The sequence below is a fragment of the Urocampus carinirostris genome, chromosome 3 (assembly GCF_059441175.1).
Source record: "Urocampus carinirostris isolate Australia breed hairy pipefish chromosome 3, RoL_Ucar_1.0, whole genome shotgun sequence".
In the NCBI taxonomy this organism is placed as follows: Eukaryota; Metazoa; Chordata; class Actinopteri; order Syngnathiformes; family Syngnathidae; genus Urocampus; species Urocampus carinirostris.
In genome coordinates this window covers 9,124,093-9,142,231 of record NC_142351.1, presented here as the reverse complement: position 1 = coordinate 9,142,231, position 18,139 = coordinate 9,124,093, and the positions used below count along the sequence as shown (strand labels likewise).

Below are 18,139 nucleotides of genomic sequence, written 5' to 3'. Positions count from 1 at the left end.
AGTTTTTTGTCATATATTCATAGCACTGAATAATTCATATTTATATATAATTTTAGGGATTTTGTGTTGTTCGACTTTAAATCTTTTCAGTGCGTAAAAATCTAAAATTGTATACGGTACATTCATTTCTTATTTCTGAAATAATTTTGATTCACTCATTTTCTCGGGTCGGATTGTTCCATGAACCGCTTTTTTTTATTTTAAAGCATAGGTGTCAAGCATGCGGCCCGCGGGCTAGTTCAGGTCCGCCAACAAATTGAATCCGGCCCACGAGACCGGGCAGAGAGAAGCTCAAGAGAAAAAAAAGGCAAAAAACAAACAACAGTTTTAAATAAAGCCAGACGACGCCCCCAAAGCACATGTAACTATCTTTTCTTTTTCTCGCTCCCTCTGTATATTTCTTTCTCTCTTTCTTCAGCTCTTTTTGTCTCTTTTTCTCTTTCATCTTCCATTTGTCTCTTTCTGTCTTTTTCTTTCTCCCTCTGTCTCTCCTTGACTCTTTCACTCCCTTCTCAATGTCTTTCACTCAATTTCCCCTCTTTTCTCTTAACTCTTCCTTTCTCTATCCTCTCTTTTTCTTCTCTCTTCCACCTACTATCTGTCTCTTGTCCTCACTCTTCTTTTTTCTCTTATTCTCTCTTTTTCCTCTTTCTCCTACTATTACTCTTTCTTTCTTGCTTTCTCTTTGACTCTCTCTCCATTTCTTTTCCCTAATTTTCCTTTCTTGATTTCTGGGTGGGAGAAATGGCATTAGATATATATGCAATAATCTGTGGTCTGTGAAGCCTTTTGAAACGCCTTGCAATTAAGGGCTATGCAAATAAACATGACTTGACTTGAATATTTTAATTTTGTGCGTCATGTTTAATTATTTTTGCTATTATGGAATAAAAAATAAACCCTGGGAGCCAAAACAGCCATCTTTTTTCCAGTAAGCTGAGCCGAAAGAGCCGGAATTCCCATGACTCGTCTAAAAAAACCTGTTTTCTTGGATGAGACACTAGGGGGCAGTAACGCTGGGGCAACCATCAGTGTCATTTTTAGACCCCTTAAAAAAAATCTTCCAGTAAACGGGGCAACGGAAATCATTTTAAGAACTTCATCCAAAATTCAAGCATTTTCCTGACCTTGAGAACAACATTCAACCATTTTAAGGATTTCGGGCACCTGTACGAACCCTGTGACTCTTTGTTCCCAAGACCACCGCTTTACTTCTGCCGCTCCACATAAAAGAAACAGAAATAGAAATGAGACCATTTAGAATCCCGTTTTATTCATAAAAAGCGAATCGGTGCGCAAAAGACCCCGGGAGAATTGGAAAGCGGACTACAACTACTCCGTAAAACCAGAAAATGAAGAGTGGCGGGACATACGAGCAGACGCCGGCTAGAAAATACTACAAAAACTTTCCGGGAAAGGAGAAAAGAACGAATACAAGGGAATGTTTGTGTTTTTACTCGTTAGGATTGGGGTTGGCGTCGGCGTACTGGGACAGGTCGAAGGTAAGCACTTTGCTGATGACGCAATCTCCTTGCTGTGGACAGAAAAAAACAATCAGAAAAATGAAAAAAAAAAAAAAAAAAAAAAAAAAAAAAAAAAAAAAAAAAAAAAGGGCTGACAAGGCGACAAAATATCTCAGAGACAGTGAACTGGAACTGAATTGCCGTATTGCTAGCAAATTTAATTGAAGAGAATGAACGTTTGGTTACAGTGCCGTGAGAAACTATTTGCCCTCCTTCTTGAAATCTGTGTTTTTTTACGTATTTATCACTCACAAAGAAGTAAATGGAAGGAGACCAATAAATATCGATACAATAAAAAAAAAAAAGTACATTTTATATATGTATATATGTGTATTTTTATAAATCTGTTGCAACATGCTGGAAAACAGAGAATACTAATAATAGAAAAAAACAATGTTGCCTAACAACTGAAAAAAAATAAACAATATAAAAATATGTAAAAAAGTAAAAAATGTTGCAACATGCAAGAAAAAAATAAAAATAAAAATGGTTGCAACTTGCCTGGAAAAATAAATATAAATAAATGCAAAAAAAATAAAGCAAGTGATGCGACATGTATGAAAAAATGAAAATAAGACTTTTTAAAGAAATGTTGCAGCATGCCTGAAAAGAAAAAATTAATACGTATACAAATTAATAATACATTAATAACACATCGAAAAAGTAAAAAAAAATACAATTGATGATAAGAGATAAAGAAAAAAAGTAATTAAAAACTAGAAAATAAACAAAAATTATTGCAACATGCCTGAAAAAAATACAAAATTTTCTGCAACAAAACAAAATCTGAAAAAAACATGTTGCAACATGCCTGAAACCCCAAAAAACAAAGTAAAATAAAAAGAATAAAACGCCCGGAAAAAGACCTTTTAAAGATTATTGCAACATGTCTAAAAACATGAAAAATCAAAGTACAGTGGAACCTCGGTTCTCGACCATAATCCGTTCCAGAACCCTGTTCGAAAACCGATTTGTTCGATCACCGAAATCATTTTTCCCATTAAAAATAATGTAAATCGTTTTAATCCGTTCCAACACCCTGAATGTTTACCATGAACGTAAACATGAAGCTAACCCAGGCTAATCGTACGTTCGGGTTATCGTAATTTTCCGTACGAAAGCATACGCTAACATGAACTTGTAAAAATAAAAAAAATCAGGACGTTTACACGTCATTTAGCACCCGGGTCTCCACAACAAGTGGTGAGCGGTTCATTGGAAAGGGGGCTCCGTTCCAACACCCTCAATGTTTACCTTGAATGTTCAACGTAAACATATAGCTAACCCAGGCTAATCGTACGTTCGCGTTATCGTCATCTTCCGCACGAAAGATTACGCTAACATGAACGTGTAAAAATAAAAAAAAAAGATAAAGAAAAGAATTATGAATAGGATTTCTTACCTGATCGTAGATTTAGCCATGCTGTATTCCCTAGCAAGATCAGACACTCACACACTTCCTTCATATTTTGCTATTATTTTTTTCTTAAATGCAATAGTTGTACGCACTACTTTTCTTTTTTCACCCGTAGCAACTTTGCTGCTTGCACTGACTTTCTTCGGAGGCATAATTAGGGGCTAAAACACTCCGTTCACCGATATTAAAAGCGAAAGCAAAACGAAGCACGCCCGCACGCGATAACAGTTGGTCACGCGAAGAGCGATCTACACCCGTACGCCGCTCAGCATCGCACCCTAGCGTACCGGCGTTCGAACTCCGATTTTTTTGACCGAACAGCGAAGCAAGAATTTCTCGAAATTTTTGGTCGGACTCCGATTTGTTCCGACTGAGAGGCGTTCGAAAACCCAGGTTCCACTGTACATTTGAAAATATTAAACGTATAATTTGAGGAATAAAATCTAGATCGCCAATCTGGCAAACAATAAGTGAGGAAAAACTAACCTCCGGATAGACGCCGATGAGCGAGTCGGCCTTGGTGTAAAACTCTTCCTTGAGGGAGATGACGATGGCCTGGAAATTCTGCATGGACTGATCTTTAATGTAATTGGCCACCTTCAGCGAAAAAAACACCCGTTAGCAACAAGACCACCAAACCCAGCGACGTCGAACCCACCTTTCCGATATTGGTATTGTCCAACGCCGCGTCGATCTCGTCCAATACGAAGAAAGGGGCCGGCTTGTAACTGAGGAAGTGCGGGGGAAATGGATGAGCCGGGTTTGGAATCCCATAAATCTGGTGCTCACCTGAGGGACTCACCTGTGGATGGCGAAGAGCAAAGCCAGGGCGGCCACCGTCTTCTCCCCTCCGGACAGGTTGTCCATGGGCCGGAAACGCTTCCCGGGGGCCACGCAATTATAATTGATGCCGTCCAGATACGGCTCCTCTGGATTTTCCGGCCCCAGGAACGCCTACCGCCAGAAAAGAAACAAAAACAAATACGGTTGATGAGGTAGAGCACAGTTGTCAAACGGGCGTTCCGCGGGCCAAGTCAGGCCCGCAAAGGGATTGAATCCGGCCCGCGAGACGACACTCAGAGAAGCGCAAGAGAAAAACAAGCTGCAGGTTGAAATATGTCAACTTGATGTTGCCAAAGCCAGGTGCCTCGAACAAAGACACTGTACTTGTATCTCTCTCTCACCCCTTTTCTCCCACTCTGTCTCTGTCTCTTTCACTCTCTGTCTCTCTTTTTCTCTTCCTTTGTTGCTCTTTGTCTCCTTCTCTCTCTGTGTCTTTTAACCTCTATTTGCTCCAACTTCCTTTTTTCCTTTTCTCTTTCTTTCTTCATACCCTTTGCGCTTTCTTTTCTCTTTTCTCTCCTTCTGGCTTTCTATTTCACTTTGATTTCTTTCTTCCTCTCCCTTTCTTTTTCCCCCCTCTCACGACTTTTTATCTTTTGTTTCTCTCTCTCTCTTTCTTTTCCACCCCATTTCTCCCACTCTGTCTCTTTCACTCTCTGTGTCTCTCTTTTTCTCTTCCTTTGTTGCTCTTTGTCTCCTTCTCTCTCTCTGTCTTTTAACCTCTATTTGCTCCAACTTCCTTTTTTCCTTTTCTCTTTCTCTCTTCATACCCTTTGCGCTTTCTTTTCTCTTTTCTCTCCTTCTGGCTTTCGATTTCACTTTGATTTCTTTCTTCCTCTCCCTTTCTTTTCCCCCTCTCTCACGACTTCATCTCTTATTCTCACGCTCCCTCTCTCGTTCTCTTTCCCGTCTTTCTCGCTGTCTTTTCTCGCATTTCTCTCTTTCTTCCTTTCAGACATTTTTTGTGCCACCCTCTGTCCTTTTCTCTCCCTCTCTTTTCCTTATTTCTTTCTCTTTTTTTTCCTTTCTCTCTAATTTATTAGTCCGGCCCCCGAGAGAATGTTTGTTCTATCGTGTGGCCCCCCCGAGTTAAAATGAGTTTGACACCCCTAAAGTAGAGCAAGTTTTTCTTATCAGGCGCCCTGTAGCCCAGGAGGTAACTGATTTTTTTCGGTAAGATTTTTTCGGTAATTTCGGATTTTCCTTCAGTTTTAAAGGCACAGTGTATTATTTAGTGTAATAAATTATCGATTTGGGCAGCACGGCGGCGCAGTGGTTAGCGCTTGTGCGGCACAGTTCATGTCATGGGAACCTGTCGTGGGTTCAAATCCAGCTCCAGACTTCCTGTGCGGAGTTTGTATGTTCTCCCCGTGCTTGCGTGGGTTTCCTCCGGGCACTCCGGTTTCCTCCCACGTTCCAAAAACATGCATTTCAGGTGAATTGGCCGGTCCAAATTGTCCCTAGGTGTGAATGAGCGAATGAGTTGTCTGTCCCTGTGTGCCCTGCGATTGGCTGGCAACCGGTTCAGGGTGTCCCCTGCCCACTGCCTGGAGATGGCTGGGATGGGCTCCAGCCCCCCCGCGACCCTAATGAGGATAAGCGGTACGGCTGATGAGATGAGAAATTATCGATTTAAATAATCAGAAGTACATGAATTATCTCATTAACATGCATTTTAAAAAATACATCGCAAAAGGGGAAATAAATGGGGGAGAATGGTGGCGTGGTTTGGTCATTATGAGACTTCGATTGCAGGAAGACCCAGTGGTTAAAAAATACACACTGTTCCTTTAACCTTTTCATCATTCTTTAATGAAGTATCTTTGTTTTTCTCAAAAAATGCCTAGAATGAGCTCAAAATGATCTTTTTTTTGCAGACAATAACGTCCTCGTAGATTGCTAATATTGTCACGATATTCTGCAAAGTTTGTCTTGCTGTGAGTAAATAGGTGCCGTGTTGTGTTTTGTAAGATTAGTAATCGCTTAATAAGGAAGACTTGCAATCATCAGGCTTTGTACATGTGCTTGAAATCCTTGAAAATGCTTCGATTTCAATGTTGTGTTTTCAAGGTTTGAAAAGTGCTTGTAAATGTTTGAAATTGTTGCCTTGTTCCTCGGCTGTTTGACTCAGTAGACCGCAGATAAAATGGAGAAATAGAACAAGTCGACTTAAAAATGATACGCCTGCTCTGTGAAGACTTCAAGGTTTTTTGAATTTCTTTAGATTGAGGTTTGAGTTTTTCCTTGCCCTCATGTAGGTTTTAGGTCAGGGGATGGTGTCATAATAGTCTGATTTGCAATATTCTGTGCTCTGAGCAGCCCTTGGAGACTCCTTGTGATTAAGGGCGTCACAAATAAACAGGACTTGTCTTGACTTACCTCGGTACTCTGTAATCCAAGAAATCCACCCAAAAAGGAGTCATTTTTGCAACAGTAATCAAACACAAAATCTCAACTCACAGGTACGGTTAATGCTTTCAAGTAAAGGATTTTATACATTTAACTATAAAGGATTTTATACGATTGACTCAGTTTAATGCAATGAAGATTTTTCACTGAGTGGGCTTTAGTTCAATGTACAAGGTCAGGGCAGGCTGTTGTACAATGTACAATATTTTGTCTAGGGAATTTTGATAACAGGATAATGTTGTTTTGGGAAGCCAGACATCAAGGCGCTGTGTTGTGAGAACGTTGGGCGCAAAACAACTGCTTGGCACGCCCATGGGGGGAGCCGAGACGCCATCTTGCGTGGAGACGTGGGCCAATATGAGAAAGCTAAAAGGACTTGAGAGGGAGGCTTCACACACACTCTAAGGTCACTTCTTCGGCCGTCTCCTGAGTACACTTAGTTCTTCCGTTAAGGAAAATAAATCCGCCCCCCCGTGTGAAAATGTCGGCTTTCCTGGTCATTTCTTTTCCCTCAAAAAACGAGCGCGCATGATTGTTGGGTGAGTGTAGGTTGTGTTTGGTTAATGGAGTCAGATAACTAATTCGAACAATTTGGTAAAAGATACATTTTTGATAATTCCCAACACAAGTAAAATTAATACCGTATTTTCCGCACTATAAGGCGCACTTAAAAGCCTTTATTTTTTTCAAAAGCAGACCATGCACCTTATAATACAGTGCGCCTTATGTATGGAAAATATAGGACCAAAAACTATTTTTTTGGGGTGCGCCCTATAGTGTGGAAAATACGGTACTTAAATCTTTATATGTTTCATCTTGATTACTGTAAAGAGAAGTCTCTCACTAGCTAAGGAAACCCCGTCTTTCTTTTACTCCTACAGAAACTGCTCCCCCTTTTGCAATCCGTCTAGAGCAGGGGTGTCAAACTCAATTTAACTCGTGGGCCACACGATAGAACAATCACTCTGTCGGGGGCCGGACTAGTGGATTAAAGAGAAAGAAAAAGAGAGATAAAGAAATAAGAGAAAGAGGGAGGGAAAAGGAGAGAGGGCGGGACAAAGAAAGAAAAAGAGAGAGAGGGAAAAAGCGTGAGAAACAAAAGATAAAAAGTTGTGAGAGAGGGGGAAAAGAAAGGGAGAGGAAGAAAGAAATCCAAAGAGAAATAGAAAGACAGAAGGAGAGAAAAGAAAGTGTGAAGGGAATGAAGAGAGAAAGAGAAAAGAGAGAAAAGGAAAAAAGGAAGTTAGAGCAAAAGAGGTTAAAAGACAGAGAGAGAAAGAGACAGAGTAGAAGAAAAGTGGGTGGGGGACAAAGAAAGAAAGAAAGAGAAAGAGAGAAGAGACAGAGAAATAAATACAAGTACAGTGTCTTTGTTCGAGGCACCTGGCTTTGGCAACATCAAGTTGACATATTTCAACCTGCAGCTTGTTTTTCTCTTGCGCTTCTCTGAGTGTTGTCTCGCGGGCCGGATTCAATCCCTTAGCGGGCCTGATCTGGCCTGCGGGCCGCCTGTTTGACACCTCTGGTCTAGAGACTCACATGCCGCACCCTACCCAAAAGGACGACTCTTTTCTTTTCACTTATTGATTAGATTACCGAAGCCGACTGACGAGATTTTTCCCATTGTAATAAAAAAATCTATAGCGGTGCTCTGATGTCATGATAGGCCGATGTTAGATGATTCCTGATTTTGAAATGTTTCGTTTGAGAAATGTACCTATACAGGCAAGCTTGGAGGAAAACTAACTATTGTGAGTTTTATTTGTGTTAATCACATCAAATATCTGCATGCGATCATCAAGCAGGCCTGCAAGGGAAGGGGCACATGGTGATGTTCTGCCTTTCGTCCCCTGTCCGCCCCCTTAGGTTGACCCAAGCAGTGTTCATTTTAGCTGTGAAAAGTGATGGGTCCCGGGGACTCGCATGCTCAAAAATCTATGGGTCCCAACAGTGATCTATGGGTCCCCAAAATTTAGTGTTATCGAGATTGACATTGTAAATCGGTGACTAATAATATAATAAAATCTATATATTCATTCAGTTTTAATCATCAAATTATTAATTCATTTTCTGCATCAAATTATTGTTGGTAATACAGATCAAAGGGATAACCACAAACCTGTCTTTTTTTAAATTTTCTCCTTTTATACTTCCTTTTTTCTTAACTTCTTTATACAACATAATTCGTAATATCAATCATCAAAGCAAGTGAGCCGTTTGAGAGCCGGCTCTTTTTAACGAGTTGAGCCAAAAAAGCCGGTTCTCTAAAAAAAAGACGGACTTCCTTTCACTACACAACGAGATCTCGTTAGCCGAGATCGGCGTGCAGTCGAAAACTCGAACCGCGAGACCGAAACAACAATGGCGGATTTGCCTGACGAAAAGTTTGGAGTGCAGTAAATCTTTGTTAAAAAAAAAGCCGTTTGAGAGCCGGCTCTCTTGAATGAGTTGAGCTGAAAAAGCCGGTTCTCTAAAAAGAGACGGACTTTTCACCACACAACTCGAGCTCGGCGTGCAGACGAAAACTCGAACCGCGAGACCAAAACAACATCTGCCGGATCTGCCTGACGAAAAGTTTGGAGTGCAGTAAATCTTTGTTTAAAAAAAAAAAGTAATCGGGTAATAATGACAATTTTGTGGCAAAAAGGTTGTGTCCCGGGGACGCACGTTGATTTGAGACGATGCGTCCCCAGCAAAAATGATGCGTCTAGGACGCAGGGACGCGGGCGAACGAGAACACTGCCCAAGTCTTGTCGGCCATCAATTTTAAGTGTCATTTTTCAGATTTCAGGACACAGCACACTAGACCAGGTTTTTGACAGAACTACTTGAGAAAAACAGATCTGGTTTTTCAGCTTCGTTTACTTTGGGAAGTTTTTCGGACCAACCTGGGCGCTGCTGTTGCGCGAGAGCGCCTTGTATATCTCGTCGATGTTGGTGGCCACAAAGTCGAAGCAGGCGTCGAAGCGATCGAAGCGCTCCTTCTTGATCTGCTCAAAGGCCTGCTTGGCCTTCTTGGCCCTCTTGCGGGCCGCCTCGAACTCTGAAAAGACCACAGTCGGTGTTTCGCGTTCGTGAGGGGGGGGGAGAACGGGGGAGGGCGACCCTCTATTCACCGTCGCTCGTTTCCTGGAACTTGTCCCTGACGCTCTCCAGCTTCTCCATGGCCTTCATGTTGGGGGCGCTGATCCTTTGCAGGATGCTTTGCTGCTCGTTTAGACGCTGCTGCAATGTGTTGGTCTCTCCTTTGATTTCCTCCTCTGACAGGGTGTCCTGAAAGCCAAAACATGTTGATTTTATTGATTTTCTTTTTGTCTTTTTATAGTGACTTCAAGCCAGAACGTGGCAGCAGAGGAAAACATGTTTTGCGTTTATTTCTCAGCCACGCTCCAATAAACTCTTCTTTTTTCACCCTCTTGGGGGTTTGTTCCGCCCCGATCAGGCCTGTTAAAAGTAAAATCAAAGGAGACAGGCGCAATTGAAACTAAAGCATGAGGGCTCTTTAATCTCAGTTGGGCATTGCATCACATTCTTAATAAGATTTTTTTTTACTTTTAAACGGACGCTTCAAACAACACACCTCACTTTTAAGACGTGACCGTCACAACAGTCTCGTTATTTCCGATAATATTTTTGTCAGGGATAGACATTATTAAAACTATTTAGTGGCTATATTTGCACAGATAAAATACATGTATATAGTTTAATTCTACATGATGGTGGAAGCAAAAAACTCACGTCCTTCCTGGCTGAGGTCCCGAACAGAGAGAGGGAGTGTTTATTAACGTCAGAGGAATCAGTACAGACAAGAACACGACTTCAAAATAAAAGAATACAAGATTGATAAAAGTACAAGAGATATAATTACACTCATTGTTGAAACGTTACTTTATGTGTGTGTTTGTATGAGAAACATTGTTTTTATATTTAGTAATATAAAAACAAGCTAATTACCTTGAGAAAGAAATTCAAGAGATTTACATTGAAAACCTGACATTTTTTCTTTTTTTTTTCTCCTTTGCCCAAAATCGCAAAATAGTAGTTTTGCTAACTGGATTTTCAGCAGAAACATTTTGGACTTTAGCCGCCGGTTCCTTGCGATCAAGTTCCTATAGTCAATCCTTTTTTTTCCCTTTGACTATTCCTTAAATATGCTCCTGAGTGTCTACTAGAATCAACCCCGAACATTATTATCGTTCCTTGCAGTAGGGCTTTTAGGAAAAAACCCAATTGCGAGTTTTCAGACCAATGTTGAAATTTTGATGCGATTTTTAATGGAGTTTTTCCTTGCCCTCATGTAGGTTTTAGATCAGGGGATGGTGTAATAATAGTCTGTAGTTTGCAGTAAGATGTGGTCTGTGCAGCCTTTTGAGACTCCTTGTGATCAAGGGCTATACAAATAGACATGACTTAAAGAAAAGTGCATTTTCTGTGCTTGTACTTAACCATTGGTTCAACAACAGTATTCAATCTACTATGAGTATGTCTTGGACAAGGATTTTAGGGGAATTTACCGTAATTTCCGCACTATAAGGCGCACCCCCAAAAATAGTTTTTGGTCCTATATTCCATACATAAGGCGCACCGGATTATAAGGCGCTACAATGGGAACGTCGACAAAACAGTCAGATAGTTCAGTCAAACTTATTACCCCCTTAACATTCCGAAAGCTTGCAAAGAAACAAATACGTGTCGTAGACACGTGCGGATGCGGTGTCTGTACGATGTCACCAAACAAACATTTCTTAGTTTCCATTTTATTTTCAGCTGGCAACTGTGTGGACAGCAAAGTAAGAATTTGATTGTGCAGGGAAACGGGGTTCTTTACCGTGCATATGACAATAAACACTTTGAATTGAATTGAGTTTAAAAACAGACTCATCACAGAAACATCAAGATCGTTCTAAAACAAGATACCGGGAAAATATTAAGCCGCATAGCTCACCTAAGTTCTCTTGCAGCCATCACGCTCAATAATGATACGTAACCATGGTCTTCTTACAACCGTGAGTGTAGTAAATCCAGGAGAGTCAAATATTTACAAATACAGAATATTAAAAAATGTTTTCTCTATGCCGTAGTGAAACCCACCCAACGTGTGATTCACATTCATCTTTTTCGGCCAATTGCAGGCTTTGTTTCGCCCCTTTAGCCTATGCGAGCCTGTAAATGATAAAAGGGATCCGCCCCCTTTACCTCCGAATAACTTTAGCCAATAGTGACTGATTCGAATGATGATTGACACATTGGTTAGGAAATGAAACGCCGGTATATAAATCCCAGCATACACCGCGGACGACTTCGCCTTCGGGGAAAAATCTAGTCGGCGGCTGCTGGCTTTAGTTGCAAGACTTTGCGACTTAATATTGATCCATATATAAGGCGCACTGTATTATAAGGCGCATGGTCAGCTTTTGGAAAAAAAAAAAAAAAAAAAAAAAGGCTTTAAGGTGCGCCTCATAGTGCGGAAAATACGGTAATTGATTATTAAGGGGTAAAATTAAGTAAACAGCGCCCTCTTTTGGGTAGCTTTGTTAGGGTTGCTGTCTCTAAATCCTTGGAAAAAAAAGCAGTGTCTTGCAATCACACAATAGCACATCTCACATTGCATTATCGTATAGCGCAGTGTTCGTTACCTTCAGATCTTCAGACAGGTTGCTGTAGTCGATCTCGATGAGCGCCTCTTTGGCCAGGACGCTACTGGAGGTCCTCTGGCTGCTGGACTCGTCCGTCTGGGAGCTTCCCTGAATCGAAGAGCGTCTATCAGGAAATCGCGCCTTTGCCACCGAACTTCTGTCTTTATCCGTACCTCGCCCTGACTGATGTCGTCCATGGTACCCGAGCGAAGAGGCAACCTGATGTCTTGCATCTTGCAGGCCTGCAGTAGGTTGTGGCGGTCGCTTCGCTTCTGCTCCAGTTTGGTCTCGATGGCAGTTACTTCTTTCTGGAGTTGCGTTAGCTCCCTGGGGACAAAAACCCCCAAACGTTTCAGCGGGTACTTTCTTCAGTCTCCAGGTTCTTGACAACTCACTTGTTGGCTCCGCCCAGTTTCTTGCGGATCTCCTCCATCTCGTGGTTCTTGTCGTTGACTTCTGATTTCTTGGTGAGGTGCTGGTTCTTCAGGTCTTGCAGCTGAGCCATGGTTTCGTCGATGATCTTCATGTGTCTGTGCTCCTCCTGGTGGCGAGAAAGAAAAACCCCACAAGGTGGAATAAGGAAATGAGCGATTTTCATAATCTTCGTAACGTCTTCACCTTCTTGAGTCGTTCGATCTCGGCTTCGTCCTTCTTGACTGTTTGTTCCCACATCATGACCTTCTCCTGGTCCTCCTTAAGTTGGTTTTTCTCATAGTCCACCTGAATTCCCAAGCGGGTCTTCTGAGTTTCAAACTCCAGACTGAAAAAAAAACCACGACTTGTTACTGCATTTATTCTAAATAATCATAAATAACCCATTGGGGTACATTTTAACACAATGTTTCTGTGTTGAATTTCCTAAAAACTGGATTATTGGGCAGCACGACGGCGGCGCAGTGTGTGGCACAGTTCTGAGGTCATGAGATCGAACCTCCAGTGTGGAGTTTGCATGTTCTCCCATATCCCAAAAACATGCATGTCAGGTTAATTGGCCGGTCCAAATTGTCCCTAAGAGCGAATGAGTGATCGAATTGTCTGTCCCTGTATCCCCTGCGACTGGCTGGCAACCAGTTCAGGGTGTCCCCTGCCCACTGCCCGGAGATAGCTGGGATGGGCTCCAGCACCCCCGCGACCCTACTGAGGATAAGCGGTGCAGATAATGGATGGATGGATTATTGGTTTCATGCAAATATGTCATTGTTTCCTTTTAGTAATTAGTTTTTATTGTGCTATGTCTAAATAAAATGTTAAAAATAAGAATGATCCAAAACATCTCTTTTAGCTTCCCCCCAATATATTTTAAAAAATATGTTTTTATTAATTTGATTAATTTATTTCTTTCATGTTTGCATCTGTATTGTATGTCTTTAATATGCTGCACAACAGAAAGCACCATATCTATTAAGTCTATTTAATTTGTTTTTGTTACATGAATTATAATAATTTATCTTTATAACAATCCTAAAAACGTAGATCTGTATCGTGCCAGTCTTATGAATATTAATGTATTTATTTGTTTGTATTAATATTTTTTTTGATTTATTAAAGATTGCTGCAGTATTTCCGTAATATACTGCCCCTGGTGGCCAATGACTGCACAACCGAAAGCACAATATCCATTAAATTGAAGCAAAAAAAAATATAAAAATACAAAAAGGGTGGCACGGTGGCTAAGTGATTAACACGTCCGCGGCTAGTTCTGAGGTCATTGGATCAAATCCAGCTACCAGCCTTCCTGTGCGGAGTTTGCATGTTCTCCCTGTGCTTGCGTGGGTTTCCTCCGGATTCTACGGTTTCCTCCCACATTCTGAAAAACATGCATGTCAGGCTATTTGGAAGGTCCAAATGGCCCCGAGGTTGGAATGAGCAAGTGAGTTGTCTGTCCCTGTGTGCCCTGCGACTGGCTGGCGACCAGTTCAGGGTGTCCCCTGCCCACTGCCCGAGGATAGCTGGTATGGGCTCTAGCACCCCCAAATTTACATCAGTTTTTGTGTGCTTATAATATGCCACCAGGTGGCCAACGTGTACACAACAGAAATGAAGCACAAAAAAAAGGACAAAAACTGTTGAATAATTCATTATCTAATTCATCTGCTTTTTTATAAATGAAATGTATTTTCCTTTGGTTAGCTGCTCTCATATTTGCGACCATTTTATTGTCTGTAACAGGAGTCCCCGACATTTTTCTAATTGAGAATTACTTTTCGTTACGAATTAGTGCAAAGGGCACCTAACCTCATATGCATTTCCAATATAACAATTTATAATTTTATTACTGCGTTGTTACTCCCAGGTTCATCTTCGGAAATATGGCTAAATATACTCAATCCACCACTAAAAAAATAATTTTACTAGAAAATCACAATGACCCAGAACTGGTGAGCCATTTTCAGAACAGGTCCGCGGGCACCTTAGTGGTCCTCAGGGGGCATCTTGGTGCCCGCGGGCACCACGTTGGAGACCCCTGGTCCGTAACATACAGCCCCTGGTGGCTGATGTGTGCACAACAGATAGCACAAGATCCATTTAATTGAAGCAATATATAAGAAAAAATATTGAATATTTCAAAATTTTCTTTATTTTTTGAATACTGGATAAAATATTGAATAATTCACTATCTTTTTAATGAAATCTTAATGTATTTTGTATAGAAATGAGACTACTTTCTCTGATTTTTCTCATTTGAGAAAAAACAAGGAAAAACTGTCTATAAGATATATATTTTTATCCAAGTGACACTAGTTTGTATTCGAAAGAATGACTTTCTCGGATGATCTGACCGTTTTTTGGCGATTTCGTTCTGCCTCTTGACCTTCTCCTCCTCGAACTCTCGAATGTTCCTGACTCCGATCTCCTTGCAGAACTCCACGAAAACCTCGTCCTCCACCAGGTTCATGCGGTCCCTCAAGTCGGTGATCTCGCGCTCACGCGATTGGATGATCCTCTTGATGTCGTTGATGCGGGGTCCAAAATTGGCCAGTTCGCTCTCTAGCTTGGACTTTTCCTGGGGGGGCAAACCAAAATCAGCAAGAGGAGACTCGGGGCCCGAAAAGAGGCAGAGCTCACCTGCATGTTGAGGGAGAGGTGCCGAGTTTTGGTTTGCTCCAAGTCGCTCTGAGAATACTTGAGTCTCATCTGCAGCCCGTGAGCCTGCGATTGGACCTGCCGAAGCTCCGCCTCCTTTCTCTTGGCTTTCATTTGCTCCTGTGGAGGTAAGACCATCATTTCATGTTTAGTATTCATTTGTCTATATCGGTTTTACACTTGTTTTACTTTAATCAGTAAACACTTGAAGAATGCCAATAAGACCATGGTTGTATTATTTTTTTGCACCTGTTGTAGTTCCTCTATTTCCACACCGTTTTCAGTTGATCTACCGTAAATTCCGGACTATAAGGCGCACCTGATTATAAGCCGCACCCACCGCATTTCGGGAGGAAAACCGACTTAGTACATACAAAAGCCGCACCAGTGTATTAGCCGCATGCGCCCACATTAAATAATAGATGTTTTTTGAATGAACTACTCTGTTGACGGGGGGATTTTCGATAAGTTTATTGATATAGATTCTTTATCAATCGTCCACTATCTATTATTAGTCAATTCATGATACATTTCAAAGCCAATAGGCCAAGACACTTTCTCCCAGTCAAGGAACTGAGTCAAGGTCCTCGCCAATGGGCCAAGAAACTATCAGTGCTATTTTTGGTTTGAACAAATTTATTGACACTAATAACAGCAAACAAACAATGTGAGGTTTGAACAACCCTTCTCGACAACCTTAATAGCAATCAAGCATATTCACAATTTCGTTATGTCTGGCAATATGACGTTTTAAATTTTTTTTCTGACATTTTTAACCTTTTTTTATAGCTTCGTTTTTTTTTGGGTTTGAACAAATTTATTGACGCTAATAAGTTTAAATCGTTCCTGGTGGTACAGCAATACCGGGCCGAGACGTGGAGTGAACAGAGTAAGCTACTTATCATTTGATGCAGACCTGCAGAGTCGGGGTACCCGTTGAAAGTAATCCAAGGAAAAAAAAGTGTATATTTCCAAAGGTAAGGGTGGGAAAAATATATATCCACTATTGTCTCCTGCATTCACAAACACTCACCTTTACACGTCCCCAGTTCCCATCAGCCCGTGTTTGCTCTGCCCCTTCTTTCTTATTCGCTCGTGAAAATCAGCATTAGTGTCTCAAATACTTTACAAAAATATACAGTTGCAAATACATATTATATATGGTTACACATATTTACAAAGAAAGACGGTACACCGACAGAGTTTTCAAAGCTTTAATAATAATAATATAACTTTCATCCCAAACCGTGCCTTGAAAGGTACCAACACGCTACTATGAACACGCACGCAACGTATCAAACGTATCTATTAAAGAAGCATGCCGTAATTGTTATTTTCACGGTATACCGTTTTCATCTTCCTCTCTATAACTGTCGCTATAAAAGGCGTCTCCTCGCCATCTGAAAGAACCTTTGTCATATAGACAGTTTTTGAATAATCTAAGGAATTGAAGTCTTCCTCGTCATAAGCGGCCGTTAGAAAAATTACATAAATTGGCCGCTTCACCGGATAAGCCGCAGGGCTGGACATTTGGGAAAAAAGTAGCGGCTTATAGTCCGGAATTTACGGTACTTTATTCTTAATAAAAAGAAAGGACTCATGAAGTGACTTTTAGGACAGCCTGGATATTGTACATCTTGAGGGTTTGTACGGTCCTCCCTTGTTCTCCTTGGGCGCTCCAAATTAATTGGCGTCTTCTATCTTTATCATTAGTGTCTGTTCAACTATAAACTTAACAGAAAAAAACAAACCATCATTTTTGTGACCAGACCGCTGTTGATGGCCATTTAATGCAGAAATATGACAAATTCGAAAAGGTTCTGGATGGCATGCCAACACTGACAGAGGGTTCTGTTACTTACTCCTCCCCCTTCTATGTTTTTTTCTGTGGTATTTTTAATAAAATGTGAAATAAATTGGTTTTGTTATAAATCTGATTCTGAAAGGGAAGAGGGTTTGGTTATTCCTCCACCCTCTGACATTGCTTGCAGGGAGTTCCCTAATTTATTCTTTTCCTTTCTGTCATTGTTGGCATGAAAATATGAAAACTTGTTTGGGTTGTAAGGGAAATTATGGTCGAAGTCTGCCTTTCATACTATATTACAATGCTTTTATACATTTATATTTCTTCAATAATTGTGCAGTTTAAATTTAGGCTTAAAACACACTACTATTCTATAGCATATGAATACCCTATATTTTATGTTGACAATATCTATTATTTGCCCTCATGTAGGTTTTAGATCAGGGGATGGTGTCATAATAGTCTGTGGTTTGCAATAATCTGTGGTCTATGCTGCCCTTTGAGACTCTTTGTGATTAAGGGCTATACAAATAAACATGACTTGACAGTTGTGTTTGAGTTGTGGTCCCGATCGAGCGCCTCCAGGGTCGAGAGCGTGGGTTTCCCAAGCCAAGGGACCTTTGTTTCGACAGCTCTGGAAGCTCCCTATCTGTTATCAAACATGTGCACGGTACTCTGTTTGGCAAAACCGTACAACCCGAGGACGGGAGCATAACTTTCCAGAAGCTGTTTGAACTCTGTCTCCACAACTTGGAGTTCACTGGTAATTTTTACAAGACTCCTATCTAGTGCAAACTGCTGTGATGTATCATTTAGTATGCTCTCACGCCATCTAGCGACCAACACTGCATTTGAATATGTGATTCCTGCCTAAACCAATCAGTGTCCGTGTTTTACTCTATCCTCTAATGAGAACTCTATGAAACAGTATCAAAAGGAGGCTCATACTTCAGTTTCATCGCAATCCAAGAATGCTATTTTGCCTTGTTTCAATGTGCTTGCTTTTCTTTAATAAACAAGTTTGAGTGTAACTCAAAAGTCTTTTATTTCATCTGGACATAGTTTTGAACCTGACAGGATGCTTTTCATTCAAGCAAAAACTGCTTTTTCATCTGATTTAATAAGGCAGAGGGTTCAGTTACATTTCCTCACCCGTCCGCGAATGTTTGCAAACTATTCTCATTAAAACATGGAAACCAGAAAATGTTTGGTTGCTTTTGGTTCAAGGAGACATTGTTTCTAAATCTGGGTGATTTTGAAAATGATAAAGAGGATCTGTTACTTATTCCTACCCCTTCTGCGATTGTCTGCGTGCTATATTTTTTAAAATGTAAAAGAAAATGTTTGGTTTTGTTTTTAATCTGATTTTAAAAGGAAAGAGGGTTCAGTTATTCCTCCTCCATTCAACATTGCTTGCAGGGTG

At 40.9% G+C, this 18,139-nt stretch overlaps 1 protein-coding gene across 1 annotated transcript in view; it reads right to left on the bottom strand.

Moving 5' to 3' along the window:
- Window positions 1-1,254: 1,254 nt before the first annotated feature.
- smc1a (structural maintenance of chromosomes 1A) overlaps window positions 1,255-18,139 on the bottom strand; it is a 39,596-nt gene continuing 22,711 nt past the window's right edge. The window contains exons 14-25 of the mRNA XM_088330567.1: window positions 14,895-15,032; window positions 14,609-14,832; window positions 12,447-12,588; window positions 12,224-12,369; window positions 12,002-12,155; window positions 11,829-11,936; window positions 9,309-9,465; window positions 9,081-9,235; window positions 3,743-3,894; window positions 3,599-3,668; window positions 3,427-3,537; window positions 1,255-1,534 (exon numbers count right to left, since the gene is read on the bottom strand). Coding sequence (XP_088186693.1) covers window positions 1,454-1,534; window positions 3,427-3,537; window positions 3,599-3,668; window positions 3,743-3,894; window positions 9,081-9,235; window positions 9,309-9,465; window positions 11,829-11,936; window positions 12,002-12,155; window positions 12,224-12,369; window positions 12,447-12,588; window positions 14,609-14,832; window positions 14,895-15,032 — 1,638 coding nt within the window. The 3' untranslated portion in view covers window positions 1,255-1,453. The remainder of the gene's footprint in view (window positions 1,535-3,426; window positions 3,538-3,598; window positions 3,669-3,742; window positions 3,895-9,080; window positions 9,236-9,308; window positions 9,466-11,828; window positions 11,937-12,001; window positions 12,156-12,223; window positions 12,370-12,446; window positions 12,589-14,608; window positions 14,833-14,894; window positions 15,033-18,139) is intronic.